This window comes from Toxotes jaculatrix, chromosome 9 (assembly GCF_017976425.1).
Source record: "Toxotes jaculatrix isolate fToxJac2 chromosome 9, fToxJac2.pri, whole genome shotgun sequence".
NCBI lineage: Eukaryota > Metazoa > Chordata > Actinopteri > Toxotidae > Toxotes > Toxotes jaculatrix.
Window position 1 is genome coordinate 16,941,669 of NC_054402.1, and position 23,251 is coordinate 16,964,919.

The 23,251-nt window shown below is 39.2% G+C and overlaps 1 protein-coding gene across 1 annotated transcript; it reads left to right on the forward strand.

Moving 5' to 3' along the window:
- Nucleotides 1-8,607: 8,607 nt before the first annotated feature.
- On the forward strand, nt 8,608-19,302 carry LOC121187730 (acetylcholinesterase-like). Its single transcript, XM_041047125.1, has 10 exons — nt 8,608-8,740; nt 9,595-9,903; nt 12,012-12,240; nt 12,563-12,695; nt 12,811-12,962; nt 13,716-13,902; nt 15,356-15,666; nt 17,011-17,220; nt 17,316-17,473; nt 18,149-19,302. The coding sequence occupies exons 2-10, from the start codon at nt 9,603-9,605 to the stop codon at nt 18,259-18,261; spliced, it is 1,794 nt and encodes a 597-aa protein (XP_040903059.1). The 5' UTR covers nt 8,608-8,740; nt 9,595-9,602; the 3' UTR covers nt 18,262-19,302.
- Nucleotides 19,303-23,251: the final 3,949 nt, after the last annotated feature.

Sequence of the window (23,251 nt, forward strand, 5' to 3'; positions counted from 1 at the left end):
GGGCATGGATTCGCCTGGGGTGGCACAACTCAATGGTGCGGGCATGTCCACACAAGTTCTTTCAAACTGAGCAAAAAAATTGTGAATATTAATTTATGAGTCTGCTTCATAAATGTACAGTGATGATAGGGGAAATGAGAGAGAATTGGGGGAAATTACAGAAATAATTGGAGTTCATAATGAATTCTGTGCACCGTCAGAAGCTAAGCTGCCACACACACACACATAAACTCCAATACTCATAATACTCGTAGGTGAATTAACATGTTCACAAATAGTCCAATGGGTAAAACAAGGTAAAAATCTGCTTTGCTTTCTGTCTGACCACGTCTTTATGACTTCACCAGCTACCAAAAGGCTACAACCTTTACTGGCTTGGTTGCCAATACCAAGAAAAGACATGTGCATGCCTGAACCCTGGAGGGTCCGACTCACCCCCTATAGTCGCTACACTCATATCCTGCACCACCACTCACACTCACAGTGTGGCTGAGACTGGCCTGGTTATTGTCTTGTGTTTCCAATCACGTGCTAAGCTTGGCATCGGCTCCAGTCCATCCAGGCCAACAAATAGACACAGAAAGAAACTAAACCAAAATACCTCGGGGACAAGGGTCATCACTTATCATTCACCGCGGTCTCCACAAAAATATTACCTGCCATCAGCAGCAAGATGGTCTCTCTCTCTTCTTTCTCCACCCTTGGCGTATGCCCTCTTACACGTTCACACCACACAAGACCTGCCTTCTTGACATTTGGCAACCGATCAATAAGACAATGACAGTGAGATGGCATTGTGATGGTTAAAATAGCTGACTGCAGCCCGAACAAACACATTTTCTCAGCTAGAATTGGATGTATTTAACACAGGGTTTTCTGAAATCCCAAAAAGACCTTATACTTCTATAGCAGACTTCTGAAAGTTATCAATTCAAAATTGTATTTAGAAACAATTCTCATATCCTATTTTATTTATGTTTCAGCAATAGCCCAAGGATAGGGTTCAAGATTATCAAAATATCTGCAATAATGATGTAATCTATCCATCCATTTTCAGCAGTTTATTTGGGGTCTGGCTGCGGTGGCAGCAGGTCAAGCAGGGCGACCCAGATGTCCATCTCCCCAGCAACATTTTCCAGCTCACTGTGGGGGACCCCGTGATGTTCCTAGGCCAGATGAGATATAAACTCTCTCCAGCGTGTTCTGGGTCTGCCCCAGGCCCTCCTGCCAGTGGGAGGTGTTCGGAAGATCTCTAAAGGAAGGAGCCCAGGAGGCATATCAGGTAAATGGGATGCCCAAACCACCTCAAATGGCTCCTTTCGACACAAAGGATCAGCGGCTCAACTCCAAGCTCCCTCCTGATGTCAAGGCTCCAAGCCCTATCTCTAAGGGTGAGCTCTGCCACCCTGCGCGGTAGTCATTAGAGTTGCCTTAGTTGGACTTGTTTTCACTGGTGAAAAATCTTATTAAAACATCTAAGAGCTAACAGGAACAAAAGTTGCCTGGTTTGCATAAACACACTTGCATAAACACGCACACACACACACATACACCTGCACAGAACTAACTATGCTTGGTGTGTCAGGAGAATTTGTGGCTTCAGTGGTTTCCATTAGGAACTGATAAGATTGGAAATGAATACAGTATCATTTTAATTTCACAAACCTACAACTGTACTTTGATTTGCATTCACCCGCTGTCTGTTCTCACTGATGTCTACTTTGAACTGGAGATTTATGTTGTTTTAATTTGGTTTCATGATTGGAATAAACATGTGTGGGTAAGACTGTATTACACGCACACAAATGCAATCTAACACAGACACACATGTACCAAGCAGAGACATATAGTCTTTATGCACAAGCATCTACTGTGTCAAAGGCCAAAGTGATTTTAAAATTAGTTGTTTTTTTTTTTTACTGCAACAAATTGAAAGTCACCAGCAAGAGGCATTGTGTTCATGAATGTCTGAGCATGTGTGTGTGTGCTAGGGACAGACAGTGCCTTTGTATTTGTGTGTGCATCTTTGTGTTTGTGTGAGAGCCTTTTTTTTTTTCTCGTAGTGATATCAATCAAAAGTCAATGTGTCAACTTCAAAATGAATCAAAATGATTATAATCTGTCTTTCCATCTCTCTTTCACACACCCTCTCTGGTGATCTATGTTTTCAGTGAGCTGCCATTTGTTACAGCACAATAGTCACATTAAACATTTTGAAATTTGTGATGCAACAGCAGGAAAGCAAATAAGTGGTGGGGAGGGAGCAATTTCACAACACAACTCAAGCAATGTGATGAACAGCGGTGAAAGAAATGGCATTTTATGAAATATACATGTAGAAATAGGCAGAGGGGGATACTATCTACCACATCGTTATTCATCTACCACATCCTGTTTTCTCTGAAAGAAACTTCCATTTTAACTCATAGACTTTTCCCTTCAAATTTAGCTCGGCCATCCATTTTAAAATACCTTCATACAATAGACTGTGCAACACCCAGGGAGTGTAACGCATCTTCCTGTCTCCTCCCTTTTCCTCCCCTATGCTCCTCTGTTTCCATGTGTCATTGCCCACTTCACCTGTGAGTCCTTAATTAAACCTACTTCACACAGCAGCACGTGCTTGGGGAGAGACAAGCAGAGGTTTGAGAGAGATGTGTTAAGGACACATGGAAGAGAGGAACAGGGAGGGAGTAAACGAAATGAAACACAATGGGAAAAAAGGACGGTGTACAGAAAGTAAGAAGGAGGCAAAGAAAATGAATAAGAACATAAACAAGTCTCCCACCTTGCTTTCTTTTCCTTCAATCTCATATATAAATATGATGGTTCCTCTCCTCATACAAAATCCCATAGGCAATTTAAAGAAAGTAGGCCAAAATGAAATATGGCTGCAATATAAAAACAACACTTCAGACACACAGCAGCTTGATAAGACCCTATTGTGTGTGCATGCGTGCACATGAGTGAGCATGTGTGTGTGTGTTTGTGCAAGCGAGAAAGACAGAGTGAGTTTTGGGGTAGGTATGGGAGCAATGGGACACTAAATGGGTCGCAAGACACTTGAGTGTTTTATCAAGATTGAATCAAAAGTAGGATTTCAAATGAAATTTTATACCATTGAAATGGTTGTATAATCTATCATCCTGTACCTTCCACTTTCTTTCCCTCTCACGCACATGCGCACACACATACAAACACACGTACACACATACACACACACAGACACACACAAAGAGAACTCATGTCCACTTGCTACCCTGCAGTCATGCTGCACTTACACTTCTCTAACCTTTCAGCCACCAGCATACTGTAGCATAAACAGGCTAAATCCCTAGTAATCTGTCTGTGACATGCATGAGGACCATGTTGACTTACTCTGAAGAGTGAAGCCTGACCCAAATATGGATGTGGGCATTAGCCAAGAATGTGACCTATTATTTAGTGACATGATGTCATGCATGATTGCATGGAGACAAAAAAAAACTCCTCTCTTGCTTAGAAAAAAGGACGTGGTAGCCTCAAGTGGCGGTGGGAGATGACTGTTTCCTTTTTTGGGTCTTAAACCCTTTAATTACCCAGAAATTACATACAGTAATATCAGTAAAGTGGACACTCGCTTGACCTAAATATCCGGCTCTAAGTGGCTGGTGGGGATTTTAAAAAAACGCAGAGGGTTCAACCATCATTGACAAATACATCTTTCTGAGGAGAGAGAGCACTCAGTTGCTCTTATGGAGGATAAAGGAGGAATATATTTGAGTGACCATATACACCCAAGCCAACTTAATAAAGCAGTTAAAGCTAGTTTAAGCTCATTCGAATGCTTTATCTAAAATAAAGAAGTCATATTAAAGATTCAAAACCTTAACATTTGGTGTGTTTAGGTGAGGTACAATGTCATGGGATCTCTTATTCCCTTGGCTGGATCTGCTGCCCCCCCAGTACAGTCACCTGTTATACTCCACCCGCCCACCAGATGTCCCTGGACTTTCTTCCTGTCTCCCTGTCCACCTGCTTGCCTATTTTCCATTTTCCAGTCACTGGAGCTTCCCCACCCATCCAAACACCTGTTGCTCATTTCCCTCATCTGCTCCCCAGTATTTATACCAGTCCTCTTTCCCCAGTCAGTTGCTAGATTGTCTGCTAATGTCTGTGTGTTCCCGTTGTACTGCTCTTACTGTGGACTTATGTCCCTGCTACCCGTGTGTAGTTACCTCTTGTCTGTACCTGTCTACCTGCCAGTCCATCTGTCTGTCTGTAAGCATTGTCCTCTTCAGTTAATCTATTAAAGGTCCTTCACTTCTCCAGCCAGCCTGTGTGTCTGCGCTTGAGTCTTCCCGGGCTGTGCTCCTACCACCAGCCGTCACAAACGCAGGGAAGCTCACTGGGAACTCTAGCAGGCTTTTAATCATCTACCATAATATAATAATCAAATTCTAAACACTTCCTAACCTATTCTAAGTTGTTCTTTTTACACTTCCTCCTGGGTGACAATATAATGCTGGTTGCAGGAAAAGGCCAAGCTAGTCAGAACAGAAGATTTCCACAGCAAGGAACTTGGTTAGGACTGCAAGTAGGACTTATAACAATTTGTCATCTATTTGACAATATATGATATCTATATTTTTTTCTTACTCATTCCTGGGTTTCCGAACCTGTCCCTCCCATCTGTCAGCAGACAGAACTTGCACTTCTTTCACACTTCTTACTATAAACATTCATTCTGTTGACTTGTGCCACTGCAACTGTTATATAACAAGGACAAATTCACTTAAATTAATCTGTAGTCGAAGCTTTTAGGTAAATTATGGTGAGAGAGAGACAGAAAAATGAGTCACTATCTGTGCAAAGATTTGTTGGTTGTTGGATAAGTTTCAATGCCATTCTTCACTTGTCCATTGCATCTTCTGGTGATGGAAATGTGCACAGTCCACCCAAGTTACACAATTTATCCCACTTCATGTGTGTTAGCTTGACCTGCAAGTCTTCGTGTCCACTCCGTCAGCAGCACGGCAGCTGAATGGATCCAGTTTAGACATTGGCAGAGGCCGATGCTGCTGACGTGCTGTTTTTGCTGCCTGGCCAATATGGTGTGTTCTGCAACCTGTTAACCAGCTGTCTCACATTCATTACTTTCCTGTTCCCTTCTAACTGTTGCTATAATTGCTAATCTCCTATGGATATATATATCCTATATATCCTATATATCTCTCCTATAAAACTCGAAAGCTGCTCTCATTTCCTAGCAGGCAGCCCACAGGGTTTTTTGTTTTTGTTTGTTTATATTTTACTTTGGTAAAATGCTATTTCGCAGCATGTGCATGCTATTGTTTTTATGTTAAGCTAACGTGGTCTCTGTATTTTCTCATCAATACTATGTGTTTAGTTTTTGGAGAGAAGCCTTCAAATAAACCAGTGGCAAAAAAGCCACTTGTGTCTGCCTGTGCTTCGAGGGAATTATACATGACATAAACCAATATCCTTCTCTGTGACACCGTGATTGGATATTTACTATCTCATTGCTCCAAGCTTACACACAAAAAAAGAATTAAATGTTTTTTTTTCTTTCTTTTTTCCCCCCTTTTTTTTACTGCTTATCCCTGCCTTCATAACAGCAGATTGACATTAAAAGGGCATGGGTGGAATTAACTTGTCTGAGTGTCTGTATTTGTATGTGTGTGTGTGTGTTTATGGGCTTTGCATTCCAGTCCCAAGCCTATTTTAGAATGAGAGAGAGAAAACATTCTCTCAAAGGTTCCTATCAAATCCCTGTCATTTCTTCCTTTAACTGCCTAATCCCTGATGGTGTGTGGTTAGGTTGAAGACTGTGCTGTCTCTCTTCTCAAACAAACTGTTTGCTGTCTTTCTCTGTCTATCTTTCAGTCTCTCTTCCCACCTCTGTCTGTGCATCTGTCCAACACCCCCTACTGAGCTGTACATGTCTCTAAAGAGTCAGCCCTCCCATGGCTTCCTTTCTCTTGGGTTGATGTCAACTGTTACAACTGGCTTCTGGAGAGACAGAGTATAGAGAGAAAGAAAGAGAGACAGAGGAAGGAAAACAGGTCCTTGCATAGAGAAAGGGGTTGAATGTTTTCCTATGGTTTTGAAGTTATTTCTTTAGAGACATGTGATACTCTGTTGCCTGGGAATGGGGGCAATTCTTTCCATAACTAAAGTTTGACTTTAAAGCAAAAATAAAACACTAATTATATGAAAATATTTTTAGCAAATGCAGATACATAATTAATAAAATAATGACAATTCTGAAAAAAACATTTTTGAGTATTACTTCACTGATATACTGCATATTCTAACATTATTTTTGTAACATACAGTAGCTGACCTGTACACTGCCATTGTTGCCTTAAAAGTACTTGGAGAAGTTTCAGTAAAAAAAATGTGGTCCAGCTTTATTACTACAACAAATGCATTCCAAGGTAGCACTTCAATGGCTTTGTTTTCATTAGATATGGTGTGAAATCCAGGTAAAGCTGGGCATCAGCGCTATAGATTATAATTTATGGTCTATGTCTATGTACAGCGTGCACCATGATAGTGAACATAATCATTAATCAGGCAGACTTTAACCTGTGCACCTCAGTCTGTGTGTGTTGTGCCAAGAAAACCGCATCAGAGTCCCAGTAAGGCTGTTGTTTGTTGTTAATCCAACCATACTACAAATAACATGAATACATGCACACAAACAACATGAATACAGGCATACATAACTAATGGGAAAGTTCTCACACATATAAACAAACACACATAGGCTACATAGTCACTTAACCACACACAGACACACGGAGCCAGCATTCAAAACTCATGCACACTCATTCTCACAGCCCTAGAAATTCCAAAGAAAAGTTTACTTTTCTGTCCAGCTTTGGCCTCCAGATAAGTGGATAAGGAAAGCAAAGATGACAAAAAAGCCACACACAGAATAAGCAAACAAGGGGACAGAAACAGGAAGTGGTATAATGAGGAGGAACCAGGCTCAGTCTTATCAGGCCAAATCAACTACCATTTTCATGGAGGTCACGGAAGAAAATGCATGTGGATAACAGGTCTGGATTTCCCTGTCCACTTGGTCTAGGTGTATTTCAGGTTAAACACTACAGATATATCTGCACAATCAAGGAGAAATAAAAACTCAATCAAAAATAAGGTCAATCTAATTCATCACTAATTAGTACTGCTAAGTCAACCTAGAATTAACAACCTAGATAAGACTTATAGTTTACTGCCAACCATGAGCTGTGAAGCCAGAGCCATCTTTTTTACCAAGTGCTAAATACAAATAAAAATAAGAGAAACAAAAAGAGAAAGATAGAGGGATTAGCACAAAATGGAACTCAGACTTACATGTATTATGATAAGTGGCAGTCTTTTTTTTCCAAGTGAATGGAGTGCTACGTTTTCATAGTTCACAGGTCTTGGGGAGGAGGTCAGGGTGACACAAAAAGACATTTTATTGAGATATGTTAATTAAAAAATGTTTTCTCATGAAGTTATCAAAAAGGATAATTCAGACGACAATATTTTGTCATGTACAATGTATTTGAGAGAGTATAAGCAGAATTTCTCTGAGACAGGGTTGGTATGTGGTGACACGGAGACCTGTGTCTCTGCAAAACCACGTGTCTCTGCTCTGAATAAACCCATCACCGTGACTGATTCAAAATGCACCCCTGTGTTCAACTCTGTATAATTCTCTTGTTCTTGTTTATTGTTGCTGAATTGCTGACCAGAAGATAATGAAAATGACTGTCTCTGGCCCTGTGCCAGTCATCTGTGTGTCCTGCTGAGCTGACCTGGAGAGAGCCAGTGAACCCTTAGCGATTCATTGCTGGCACTGGTGGAAAGTAACTAAGTACATTTACTTAAGTACTGTAACTTAAGCACAGTTTAGTGGTATTTGTACTTTACTTGTGCATTACTTCTCTATACTTATGCTCCAGTACATTTCAGTGGGAAACACTGTACATTTATCTGACAACTATAGTTACTAGTTCTTTTTCAGAGAAAATAAAGCAATTTTTAAAATACAGTGCATTATTAATGACGTTAGGAGTTTCCAAAACTTTTGACTTCAGAACCCTTACTTAGAAGTGTTTGGGTGAGTCCCCTATCCATGTTCCAGATGTCTTTGGGTTGTTAAAGAGAGATCTCACCTCTAAACTGATCCAGTGGTGACTTCTAAATAGCTGTTTGGCACCAAAAGAGATAAAGTTATCCAATATATGAAAAAAAAAAAAGTTCGTTGCAAAACTTACTTTTCTTTTTTTTTCCTCCCCTATTCATCATCTCATGACACACCAGATCAACTACCTCCACCTCAACCTAGTACAGTACAATACTGTAGCAAAATGCCTGGTGCGTGAGTATTGGCGATCTAATAGTAATAATAATACAGTCGCAGGGCGCATTTTCTCCAGAACGTTTAGTTGAAGTACATTTTTCTGATAATATTTCGATTTTGAATGCAGAACTTCTATTTGTAATTGAGTACTCTTGCATTTTTGCACCGTTACTTGCTCAAGTAAAAGATCCGTGTACCTCCTCCACCAGTGATTCCACTGATATTACATTATAGTGGCAGCAGCAGTAGGAGCTGTGGGTGGCGGACAGGGATAGCCCAGCAGACGCTGGACAGAGGGATTTTGAACCACGCCTTATTCACCCAATCACTATTGTGTCCTCATTCACTCCAGACAGACACAAACCGTCAGCTGTGAAGGTAAGACGCCTGTAAAGCTTTTTGATAAAGTTATCCTCGTAGATTCACTATCAGGAAATGTTTTTTTTTTTTTTTTTGTTTTTTACTTAGTCGCTTGTATGAATCCCTGCGTGCGCGCGTGCGTCTCCTTATTATCCAGCTGTGAGCGGCTTTTTTTTTCTTTTTCTTTCTTTTTACTCTGCTTTGCTATTTGTTTAGTCTATGGCTTTTGAAAGTAAAGCGGCTTCACGAGTCAGCAGTCAATTGCAAACGGCCTTAATATTTCCAAATATCTGAGGATTATAATAAGACGCTTCTTCAGTGACACACACTTGCAATGACCCCCCACACCCGCCGCGTACTCTCTCTGATACACACAGAGACGCACACATACGCCCTTCTGTTGTGTTATTTTGTAATCTGGACCTTTGACACACAATTTGCTTTGCTAAAGGTGTGGGTTGAAACCGATCTGCCAACTGTTTTATTGCACGGCGCAAATAAAGTTATTTGCGTCGATATTTTACATAACTTAGCGTCTGAATGATCGAATTATGCCTTGTACAGTAAAAGTAATTAATCTAGACCATTAATCTGGTCCCTGGATCCTTGAACCCTGTTCCATGAAACCTGACCAAAGGACATGAAGTTAAAGTCTAAACCAATAAGTTTTATGTTGTTAAAGGGAACAAAGGGTGTCTATGAAAGCAGATCTTTTTAGTGATAGAGCAGAGTTAAGGCCATGTGTGTTGTGCTAGAGAAGTCAGTTATGATATTAATTATTTCATGTTCCAATCTAACAAACTACATTTGAATACATAAATAATAATAATAATAATTAAAGTGTGTGTGTGCTTGTGTTTTTCTCTCCCCAGGATTTCCCATGGCGACAGACTTTCCCCGTACATACTTTGCCATTTCTCTTCTGTTGCTTCAATTCCTGACTGCTTCACCTGCCACTCACGATGACCTTGTAATCAGTACTAGGCATGGCAAAGTTCAAGGGAAGTTGCTCTCGGTGCCCGGTGGTGATGTTAGAGCATTTCTTGGAATTCCATATGGAAAACCACCTCTAGGAAAACTGAGATTCAGAGCGCCAGAGCCAGTAGAGAGATGGGAAGGGGTGAGAGATGCCACCACATTTCCAAAGTCCTGCTACCAGTTGAGAGATGCAGCCTTTCCAGGTAGGATACATGTTTACACGGATGGACACAATGCATACATGTAATGTATACCACTATATGCATTCATGCACACACGCTCCCACATAAACTATGTACTGTGAAATATTCAAATGCGGGGTAGCTTTGGCATCAAGCAGTTTTTTTCGACAGCTGACCAATCACGAGAAGAGCAGCGAGACCTGTCATTTCCTTTGGTAATATCAAAATGGTAATGTCAAAATTGGAGAAGGTAGCGGTGGAGAAACGTACTGTGTTTAAATCAGAGCACAGTGTGGTAACAAAGGAAGCTCTCAACTGCATTTTCAAACAGCCTTTTTCACTTTGACCAACGGTTTTCATCAGCAAAGATTTTAGGTATGAACAGCTACCAAGCCACATTAGATACTAACATTAGTTCAGTCGAAGTATCTTCATGTTACGTCAACTAACTAGGCTCACCAGCTAAGCCAACCATTCCAACCCAAAATTCAGAACATGAATATCTAAGTTAGATAGGTTAGCAATTTCTGTAGTTGTAAAATAACTGTTAGTTACAGCTTCTCTCAGCTATCACTGTAACAGCCACCAGAATTACTCCCCAACAAAAAAGAAAAAAGGTTTTACTTCAGTTACTACAGTTTTACTTATTCATTTTTGAGGCTTACCCTATCGATGGCTTACAACTGGCTTATCCAAGTCAATGGTTGTAACTACCGTTTGGAGTTTATTTTACTGATAAACATCCAATCAGCTGCTGATTAGCAGACAGTTAGTTTTATTTATTTAATTTGTGCAAACAAAATTTTATTCTGTGCAAATGACTGTGTGCAAGCAACATTCATTTATAGAATATGTACACAAGTTATTATCTTTGGGGGAAAAAATAATTTATTATAAGTTCATCTGCAAAAAAAAAAAATATGTTTGTGTACAGCATGTATCAGAAGAGGGTTTCTGTCCCACCCAGTGTTTTGACATATCATTACTCATTACTTAATTGTGAGTCATTTGATAGTGTAACATCCACTAGTTTTATCGCCAGTTACACAGAATTTTATCATAGTAGTTTATCAAAGTACGATGTAGTGTGTATGTGCATAAACGTGTTCCCCATGAATGGTGAAAAAAGTGCTTACTTTTGAGCACTCAACTACTCAGCAGGCCTTTGGAATTTTATCAGACTATGCTCATGTGTTGAACACTCGGAATGAGCTAATGAATTGTGGCAATAAAATCACAGTCCTAGGTAAGCACAATCATTACAAACATTTATTTATCCCTCATGCAAACTGCCATAAAAATTTGGGGGATTCACAAGAGAAAATATCCTGACTTTTAGTCCCTTTTAGAATCATCCAAGCTCTGAAACCTTATAACACGAAAAACATTTTGAGCTTAGTGATACTAAACATGACTAGTAAACTGGTCTTCAATGGGTGGCCTCTTTAAGTTGAAACTTTGCTGACTAAGGTGGAGTTGAATCTGGTTTAGTGTCACACAGGGATGACCAAAGAGTGACAAGGTTCTAAAGGAGTCTATCTGAATACATTCTTGAATGAAAGATGACCTTAAAAGGTCACCTTCAGGTTCACTGCTGTATACACATACTGAATTTAATACAGACTATAATACAGACTATTTCCCAACCCGAGACATCAGTTCAGGCTCAGTCACACATACATAACTGTTTACAGACAGCCAACTGTCAGGGGTTGTTTGGAATCCAGCTACAACCAGTGCCAGGCATATGTAAAGACAAAATGCCTAAAACATACTCTAAATATAGATATGACAGCACAAATAGATATGGACAGCAGCAATGATGTTAGACTGCTTGGGACAAGTCAATGCTCATGAAAAGGAAAAACAAGCCAGGCATTAATTATTTACTACTGCTGTAACTGTTTGAGTGGTATTAGTCATAAATAACCATTTAAGTTAATTCAGCTAACACAAAATATTGCATGTAATAAAGTACCATAGCAAAGTTGAACTTTAATTTATTGCAGATCTCAGAAATTATATTTACCTCTAAAGACCTACAGGAACAGAGATAAGAGTAGAATTGCGCTAGAATGCAGTCCGAATCAGTTTCTGCTGACAGTGATTAATTTGATTATTCTTGCCAGGGTTCCAAGGTGCAGAGATGTGGAACCCAAACACTCCTCTAAGTGAGGACTGTCTGTATCTAAATGTCTGGTCCCCACCTTTCAATAAAACCCAGCCTCAGCAACTGGCTCCTGTCCTTGTCTGGATCTATGGAGGCGGGTTCGCTATGGGAACGTCCTCTCTGGACATTTATGATGGACGCTTCTTGAGTAAATCTGAAGATGTTGTTGTAGTGTCAATGAACTACAGGTAAGAACCGATGTATTCTGAAAATATAAAATACTTTTAATGAGTTGTTATAGTTATTGTATATAACTGGCAACACATTGAGGTGGCTATCTAGCTTAGCCTGAGTTGTGACATTGGACCCTTACCTACTTATCAAAAAATGGTAGTTGGTTTTAAAGTTGTGCAAAGTTATTTGTAAACAGGAAGGTCCTTGTCACTATATACAATAGCTTTCTTTTTAATCATTTAGATTACTGTTGAATCTATGAGACTAAATGAAAGTGGAGTTTATGTTCAATTAAATGCTATCATCTTTCCTCATTCTTGTGATCATCGATCACAGACTCGGTGCTTTCGGCTTCCTGTCTCTTCCTAACAACAAGAACATCCGGGGCAATGTGGGTCTGCTGGACCAGCGCTTAGCCCTGCAGTGGGTAGCCAATAACATTGCTGCTTTTAGGGGTGATCCTTCAAAGGTAAAGTGTTTTTGTCTTTGATCCTATTTAAAATCAGAAAATGTGATTTTGGGGGGGGGTTGTTTAAACAACCAGTAAAACTAGCTGTGGGGTTTTGAATTGCTTTTGTTTCCAGGTGACTCTGTTTGGGGAGAGTGCTGGGTCAGGATCCGTGGGCCTCCACCTGCTGTCCCCTGGGAGCCATAATCTTTTTCATAGGGCTGTGATGCAGAGTGGCTCTCCTAATGCACCCTGGGGCACAATGAGCCAAGCTGAGTCCTGGAACAGGTAGGGTGTATATGTGTTTTCACCTTGAGTCTTCACTATTATATGTAAGTCTGTAGGTCCACCTCTTGGTCCAGAGTTAAATAATTCAAGAACTATTTAAAAGATTGCCATAAAATTTTACACATAAATTCATGGTCCCCAGGGGAAGAATCATACCGACTTCGGTGATCCCTTGACTTTGTCTGTAGAACCACCAGACATTCAAGGTGCCCTGAGCATGAATACTATTGACTTTTGTTACTCTTTGACTTGCTACCCTAAACCTTGCTTCAGTGCCACCACCCGCAGGCCAATGTTTTCCACTTATTACTCCATCTACTACAAATTTTTGTACAGACATCATGGTTCCCAGATAATGTGTCCTTATGACTTCAGCAATCCCCTGAAATTACTATGGGGTAGACATTTATGATTTTTAGTGAAATGTCTTCACAACCATTGGATGGATTGTCATGAAATTTGGCATGCTTGTCACATGAAATAATCCTGGTAAATTTGACCAAGATCACGAACATGTACACATGGAAGTCCATCAAGTATTCCCAACACATTTGTTCTCTTTCTCAGTGGTTCATAGTCTTTCATCCACTACCACTTCTCCTCCTACTCTTCCTACCCTTTTGCTTTCCCTTATTTGCCCTCCCCCTGCATCTTTTTTAATTGGCCTCCCCTCATTGTTCTTCCTTTTTCTCACATCCCTCTTTATTCCCTCTGTTACCAACTGAATTTCTCCCCTTTTTTGTCAATATCCAGGGCCCTGATGCTGGCAAGGACACTGGGGTGTCCCACATCTCATTCAGATGAACTGGAAGCTTGTCTGCAGAAGGCTGATCCTGATGAAATCACAAAGAAGCAACATACTATTCCCGTAGAGCCTTCACTCTTAGGCTTATCCTTTGTCCCTGTTGTTGATGGGGACTTCATACCAGATAAACCTGAAGTAGGTCTATGTGTTTATACATTTTCACTATTTTATCAGTAGTATAGTCAGACTACACTTTAAATTTAAATTTGTACATGTTGAAACTTGGGGCCCCACCATTTATTGAAGGAAAATATATAAACCAAACTAATCAGTCTTATAATCAGAAGTAAATAAAACTTGAGCTCAGTCAGTTTAGTATTGAGTTAAAAACTGAGGTTGTTTTCAGCTTAATAAGAAATTTTAAAAAAGTGAAACAGCAAAACTGCAAAAAAGAAAAGAGTTGTGGTGTCAAAGTGCTAAAGAAACTCTGAAGTGAAGAGCGCAGCTCTTTTTATCTACTGCATAGTCACGCCCAAAGCTTTCCTCCAATAAGTGCCCACTCCTTTGCTTCAAGAGAGGGAGAAAGGAGGAGCTGACCTGACCTTATTATAGGGGAATTAATTTAATGGAAGATTTACGCATCAGCATTTCACTATAGTCTGTCAACAATGACTCTAAACATAAATTGTATGCGTGAGCTTATTACATAGAATATGAAGAAAAGTATATATTTGTGATCACAATGGTCACAGTGCAGCACATCAGGAGATTATTCAGAATGGCATAGGACAGGTTAGCTATCATGATGATGTTCAGTACTGTTAATAGATAAACAGGAACTAAAAACTATTTTGATTAAAAATATAACAAAGCACAGTCCTACAGTCTAGTATATTAACTCATTCATATTCCAAGGCACAAAAACCACAAAGATATATAACAGAGCTGCAAAGGTATACCTTCAGACATAGGAATTCAATTGATTTTCATTTTAAAAAAAATAAAAAGTGTAATATTGACTGGAATACTGAATAGTTCAACAGTTAGTTCATGTGAATTCAGACATGTATTTAACTAAAGAGAAAACATCAGTATCTGTTACTATGGAATGTGCTGTAATTTACAACAGAAGTCTGTTCTGGTTGCTTATCTTTAAGGGCTTCTCTAGGGCTTGGAATGTATGAATGTGTGTGTGTATGTGCATGAGACAGTGAGAGAGAGAATTAACTGTGTTTAACTCAGATGATTTCCAGTTTGTATAGTGGAGTATTTGCTTTGTTTCCATGAGCACTTTAATTGTAAGGTGAGAAGTTCATCTGGAAAGTCCTGAGCTTGTCTAAAGAGTTAGATATTGTGAAAGGTGAGATGGTCAGTTGGTGGGTCGAAGGAGTCTCTGAAAAGTTTTATTCAAAACCCACTGTCTATCTCAAAATGGAATTTTAATGGAAAGGATGGGCATCCTCCCTACATATCTCTCATGAAGCAAAATCCAGTCAGTCAATTTAGAGGGAGTGCAGTTTTGGTGGCCTGAAGCCAAAACAACATGTAGGTATCAAGGATAAAGCAGATAAATCAGTTACATTTAAATCCTTAATTTGAAAAACATCTCCTTGCATCACAAACACCAGATCATCTTTTTTCCTTGCAGGTGCTGCTGAATACCAGTAACCACGCAAAGAAAGAGGTGCTGCTCGGCTTAAACAAGGACGAAGGGACCTACTTCCTAGTTTATGGAGTGCCTGGATTTACCAATACCGGTCAGAGTCTCATCACCAGGAGTAACTTCCTGCAAGGAGTGGCCCTCACAATGGTAGATGCAAGTTCCGTCTCAAGAGAAGCGGCCATTTTCCACTACACTGATTGGACAGATGAGAATGACAAGACAAAAAACCGTGATTTTCTGGGTAGTCTGGTTGGAGACCATCTGTTCGTTTGTCCTGTGGTAGAGTTCGCTCAAAGGTAAAGAGCCATTCTGAAAATGGAAAATGATGTGGACTGATTTACTCAGAATCCAGAAGTGGATTGAGAATGAAGGTGTCAGTTTTCTTACAACCTTGAAAACAGGCCCGCGTTAAAGACATATGAGTGGCTGCTTTGATGGGATCATGTTGCCCCTCTGTACCAGAAGATGCACAACATGAGCTAATGGGATTATGAAGGATTCCCAGTACCCTAGTGTTCAATAATGTCCAGCTGCGGCCTGTAGCACCTCACGTTGCTCCCTATTATTATTTTTTTTTTTTTATAAAAAATATAAACACTGCAAATTTCTGCAACTAACACTATGGAAACAACTACTATCTTCATTAGGACAAATTAGGACAAATTAATATGCATGCAACAGTATTAGCAGTTAACTGTCCCCTGGCTTTCAAAACACTGTATGTTGTCATAGTAAGCAGGCATTAATAAATAACAACACCCCAACGTGCATGAGGAAAAAAAATGAAATAATATAAACTAAATAATAATACTCATCATAACTAAACTAAAACTAAACACTTTTAAACAAACCTAGCAAACGCACTTTGGAAACTAACTGAAACCAAACAGAATTGAAAGCAAAAATTGAAAATGAAATAAAAAAATAAAAACTAATGAAAAATACAAAACTATAATAACTCTGGTGCAGTGCCCGGGGAAGGGGCAATAATGAGTCAGAGCCTCTTTATGAAGTCCGGGGGACTCCAGTGTAGGCTTCATTTTGTTGGCTCTGTCTTGCAGCTCTTACTTGGTTTCCTTTCTCAAATGTCTCATCTTGTCCCAGCCAAGTACGTCTATGTAACCGCACACATTCGAACAGACCACACTAAAAATGTAAATGATGAAACAGAATTTCCACTGAGATCTTTCGTTTGAAAATCTGTAAGATACCAAAACACTGCACAGTGGTTTATAATATTAAGAGAGAGAATGTCACTCTCACAATCATTTTTATTGTTCTTCATGAGGAGTGAAGGTAAACAAAAGAAATATGATGTTCACTTAAAATAGTAAGTGATCTATCTTGGTCTCTCCTGGTAGATACCCCTACATTTTCTTTTTATTTTTGCCAGAGCCCTCTGTATTGACACCCTTGCTGTGTCAGTGCAGTCAACTCCCGGTAAAAGGACTTATAGGTCTTATAGTTCTTCTTATAGTTGTCCCTTCCAGTTGGATGGTTTGGGAACTGGCATTCTAAATAATAGTACAGTCAATGCCCATCTCTTGTGACTAGTCCAGTACATACAATATGTTTGTGTTTAATCTTCTCTGACTTGGGGCAGTGCAAAAAAGGCTCACTATTGTCCATTTCTTTTTCAGGTACTCACAAAACGGCGGTAAGACTTTCCTATATTTATTTGAACACCGGTCATCAATCAATTCTTGGCCACAATGGATGGGTGTTATGCACGGCTATGAGATTGAATTTGTCTTTGGAATGCCCCTGAATGCATCCCTGGGATACACGAAGAATGAAGTGAACATGACTAAGAAGATTATGAAACACTGGGCCAACTTTGCCCGAACAGGGTACGCATTAATCAGTCAGTCAGTCAGTCAGTCACTCAAACTGTGTGAGGACCCTCATGCCACAGCTGAATTGATTGGCTTTCCTCTTTTGTCAGGAATCCAGGGATTGATGGAGCGGACTGGCCCATATTCACCCCTGAACACCAGGACTATGTCACTCTGAGCTACAACCCTTCAGAACAAAAGACGATGATGAGAGCTCAAGAGTGTCAGCTCTGGAACAAATTAATACCAAATATACAGAAAGTCTCAGGTTAGAGACACACAAACTCTCTGTCCGTCTGTCTTATCTATGTCCTTCACACACATACAAACACACACTCCATATAGTTTTCTGTAGTAGGAGGCATTGCATCAGGCTCTTCCAGGGAGGCATTTTGCCTTGTTTAGCCTGTGGAGGAGATTTGTGTCCAGGCTTGCTCCCCCTCCGCTTCACCACAGTTCTGGAGGTCTGAGTGGGTGGAGTGGAGGGTCAGTCATCACTTCACTGAACACTGATCTCACACAGGGTGAATAATACTCATACACCTCTCCCTTGAGCTCATTATTCACACACACAGACACACATGCACACCATACATCTGCACATTTTCACATGTATAACCTTGGTAACAAACAAAGCAGCGTTTTCTGTGTAGCATCAATTAGCATCGCCTTCTTCTCTAATATCCAAATGATGCCCTGTAGCTTTAAGTCCAGTCCAGTTGCTTCTTTTAAGACTGATCGTGCAAAATATAATACCTTTTTAGATCAATTTTACGGAAAGTGACAGGATAAGATGAAAAAAAAAATTGACAGAGCACATGCAATCACATATATGTACACACACACACACACACACACACACACACACAGAGTAGGGTACATTCATTCAACAATTCTTTGTGCAAGATAACAAAAGCCTCTCTGTCTGTCTCATTCTCCACAGATGATCTCCTGTCTTGTGCACATGCAAGTGGGACTGTACTCCGCTGCAATTACAAATTCTTCTTCATTTTATTGGTTACTGGTTACTGGTTTATTGGTTTACTGCTTTACTAGAGTGAAGAGACCTGTCCTTCATACAGTTTACACAAAAAAGAATAAAACTTGGTCTTTACTACTTTTGTAAACCTTTAATGTGATCGCTGCATAATTTGTTTTTTCAAATAAATAGATTTTTGCCATATTGAATTCAGCGGAAGATGTTTATTATACCACTGAACCATTTTTACTAAGGCATTAACATGTAAGCAGTGCATTAATGTTGTAGTAGGTCTGGGTGGATAACTTTAACAGCCTCTTAATACTGTTGGTTATATTATTTATCTGAACGATGCATCATATTTTAGAAACTGATCACGTTGTGCATGTTAAATCCTAATTTGGAAAGCAACTAGTAACTATACCTGTTAAATTAATGTAGTACAGTGTAAAGTACAATATTTGACATTATAATGTAATGGAGTATAAGGTAGCATAACAAAAGAAATACTCATGTGAAGTACAAATACGTCAAAACTGTACTTAAGTACTTAGTTACTTTCCACCACTGATTTAATTTTACAATGTGATTTAGATCAAGGAATAATCCATTTAATTATGTTTTATCATATGTAATTACAGACCCTAAAGTTAAATACAGTGCTGACAAAGAAAAAAAAAAATCTTTTGCAGGTACTACTACTACACAATGTACAACTACCAAATAGTGGCTACTGCTGTGACATGGGAAATTTATTTCTGATCTCATGTTCAGCTACCATTTCACATCAAATGTGCGCATATAAATGGTGTAATGTAGACTGACCGAGAAGTTTGGGTGCACCATTATTGGAAAAATTTGAAATTAGAGTCAGTTGTGTTGTATTTAAACAGTCCGATTTTGCAACTTGACTCTCACAAATTCATTTTGAAGGAAGCGTTTAGTTTTTCATGTCTAGTAGACTACATCATAATCCTCACAAAAACAATCAGGAATGCTCTGGATTTGTATTAATTATTGCACTGACCATTAAATGCCATGTATTGATCATTACAGTATTGGATGTAAGGTTTGTTTAACCATGAAGTTATTTAAAACAATAAAGTTATTTGTATGTATTGGGAAGACTGATTTCATGTTTGTCTCATAGACACATTCTTCAAACACACAAAATCTCTTCTCTTCATACTACCTCTGTGTTGCACGTGGGCTCATTATTTCTAGTTTGTATGAACAAATAATAACAAAAGGGTATTTCAGTGTGCACTGTGTACTTAAAACTGTAATTAAAAAGTCAGCAGTAGAAAAATAAAAGAGAAAATCTGACTTTGGCAGAAATACTGTGGTTCACCTAAAGGTGCATAATCAGCAGCTGATCTTCTTCATTTCACTTTCTGTTACTAATGACATTTTCTGCGAAGTGCAGTGGCCAGTGTCTTCTAGCAGAAGGAAAGACTTGGCTTGCTTAGGGTGAAAATCTGTCACCAGTCACTCCTGTCATGCACACATGGAGCAACAAAAAGCATCTTGTAAACACAAGTTATTTGCCAATGGCAAAGAGTCTCATAGCTGTCATTAGTACTTGGTGAATGATATTTATTCTTGTCATCAGAAGTGTTTCACAATTTAGAATACTGTGTTATTGCTCCTCGTTCTGTCATTGAAGACAGTAATGTGATAATAAACGGTATCGCCAAGCAAAGGTCAGAGTGTTGTTACAAAAAGCTAATGAGATGTTGGAGAGAAATGAACTGCTTTGGTTGAATGACCTTCAATACTATTTAAAATCCTTGAGTGTGAAAGTAATTACATTGTTTGAGCAACTGGTACAATAAGTGTGTGTGTGTATGTGTGTGTGGTGGGGTTGTCAGAAGCTGTAAACAACTGTGAAATGATTCTCACATGATATTTTGTATATATATGGTTGTGTGTAGCAATAGGTGTTCTTCCTTCCTTCCTTAGATGAACTTGTTAAATGCCAAGTAATTTATTTTTTGCATAATCTGGTTGGATCTTTCCCACAACCACAAATACACAAACACACAAACGACCCTAAGCAAACTTGCACACAATAAATTAAGAATAATCTTTTCTATGTGACCTTTTAAAGTGACTGCTCTAGGATGACTGCTGACCACTGTTTAAAGGATGTAGTGTATGTGCCTGCCTCTGACACTTTTTACAGGAAAAGAGGGAAAGTAAGATACATACTGAGAGCAGGGAAGTTACAGAGGGAGTTTATCTGGCATAGATGGTCTGTTGAGACCTTACTGCTACCATTAACTGTGATATCACCACACCCTTGTTTCTTAAAATGTCTAGTATTTTTCCAAAGAGAATCACATTGTCTTCAATGTACCTCATCCATAATGGATGAAGATACAGACAGTGAGGTGGAGCAACAGGGAGGATGAGAGAGATTGAGAAAGAGAGGATGAAAAATGGGGGAAAAAGAAATACAACTACACAGAAAAGGAAGACAAAGGGGATCTTTAAAAGAACATAAGGAAGTCTTTGGAGGCACAGGAGTTATTTGAGCACGGTCTCTATGCTAAGGTGATGCATTTGCTCCATACTGATACTGTTGGACAGATGAGTTTTTGTCCTTGGCTGCATATCTGCTGTATCCAGAAGCTCAGCTGGAAGAGTAGGTCAGCCTCAGTCATCACCGTATGAGTTTTTGTCTGAATGGATGAATGAATTAAGAAGTGCCTTTTTCTGCTCTGGTACCAGAAGTACTACATACTGTAAATGCATTCTGTTTACCATTGTGCCAGAAATCCTGAACGGTGATTCACTGAAATATGAATCATGAGTCACAGCACAGTATAGATTTTTTTTTTTTCCTTTACATTTTACGCTTGCTATGAGACATAAGATCCAGTAAAGTTGCAAACCTGTAGGCTTAGGGCAAATATAATAAATGTAAAACAAGCCCTAGAGAGGTGCTGGTTAAGGCTAAACCTGTGTGATGTTGTTCATATGCTGATGTTTAGTAAGTATAATATTTACCATGTTCACCATCTTGGTCCAACTATTACTAAACACAGTGTACAGTTGCACTACTTGTTGTTAGTGCTGCATGATGATTTTGTGCCAATCTGCTGTTGTAGAGATATGTCACCGGTGCACAGACTAACAAACTGCTAGCACGGCTAAAAAAAAACCCCAAAAACATACAGCAAAGTGCCACATGTCATGTCATTATCTGCTGTTTAATTTATAAATTCAGAAATAGGTCTACGGTATCTGGGAAGAACTCCCACTGTATTTACTCTCAGCTCCTCAGCCCCTGTATCATTACACCAGAGAAAACTATAGTTTCATTACCAAATTATATACAAATGGTTTATTTTCTCAATGACAAACAGCTGCTTCACAGGAGGTTAGTTGTTTTGACTCATGTCAGTGCCACAGTTTAGTTCTCAGACACGACACTTTGAGACAGATGTCAGGGGTGAGCTGTGATTAATGTGCATGACAGTGACAGCTTCATTAATTAAGAGAACAACACCTCCCACTGTGTGTCATGTGAAATTACTACCACCAACCCCCCGGCATAGTCAAGGCTGAACACATTGTCAAAAGAATGACAATGCTTGATGTGAAAGACTAACATTTGTTTCACAGGACAGGAGCGTGCGGGGAGTTTTCAAAAACATTGCAATCCTTAAAAAAAAAAGGTAGCCATTTGAAATGACATCTGAAGTGTTGCATGAAATTTAAATTCTCAATGGAATGCCACTGACAGCATTCATTTTTTATTGAAAAGCCAAACCTTTTCTGCTCCTTACTTTCATGTGTTTACAAATATTTCTTAATCTTCTTCATATACTTTATACAAAGTAATAAATTTTAACTTTGAATAAAGTGGGTTAAATGTATGTCCTTTGAATTTTGATCATTATCAGCTGCCAGTGCCTTAAAATGACAATTGAAAACAATGCATGACTATAGGACACAATTTGACTGGTTGATTCAGTTCAGTTGGACAGATTAACATATGCCAATATCTCTGTTGTTTATCTGGGTCTGGTCATAAATTCAAACAGTGCAGTCCACATGTCCCTTTTTCTGACAGACTTCCTTGAGGTCCCCTCACCATCCATAAGGAGGCACCTACTTGGTGTCCTTGCCAGGTGTCCCTTTTCTCTGCAAAACACTTGTCATCCCTGAAAACACTTCACTCTGAGTTACTGGCACCATTGTGACAGTGGTGAAATGCTGTTAAAGCTGAAAACGTCTGCCAGCATTTTGATAATTGACTGTTTAAGCTATTTCGTAATTTTCCAATGAGAATTCTATATCTACATCTATTTATCTCACGATAGAAAGAAATGCGGTATGACATGCAATTGCAGGAGAGGGATTGACCAAATTATCATATGAGACGTTCTGATTTGGTTCTTATTTTTGCTGCTTTAGCATGGATTTAATGGTTGTTCAGTCCTATATGTGTCTGTTATATTATGCTGAGCTATGCCAAAACTGTCCCTTTATAAAGTCCTTTGTAACTTTGTTATGGAAACTACAACAATCATTCTGACTTTTTTTTTGGACTAACTCTTTTCCAACTCTTCTGTGGTTGCTCCTCTCAAATCTCATCTGGCCCAAATCATTCTGGGAAACTTATCTTGCAGGAATGTGGACGTGTAGAAACTGACAGGTCAGGGTGGTGGAGTTTGGACGTTGTTCTCACATACTTGCACTGTAGACCTGCTCTGAGAATTAGTTGATTTCTGGTCCAAAAAAAGGAAAAACAAATGAGACCAGAGGGAGAGATTTACAGTAAAAAGAGAACCAGTCACTAAACTACTGGACGGAGTTCAAATCAATGAAATGTTATTTTCAGCTGTGAATCTCAAATGTAAAGTGAAATAAAAACATAGTGAAGGCAGGGAGGCAGGGTAATATGCTAACAAAAATGAACAACAAAAATGTTATCCTATTATAAACAACTTGGCCAACACATGAGCAAATTCTTAAATACCTCCCCCTGAACCAATTTCAACACAGCTCCTACAGGACCAATGGAAACCTTCTGTTTGTGTCCCTTTCAATTCAGTC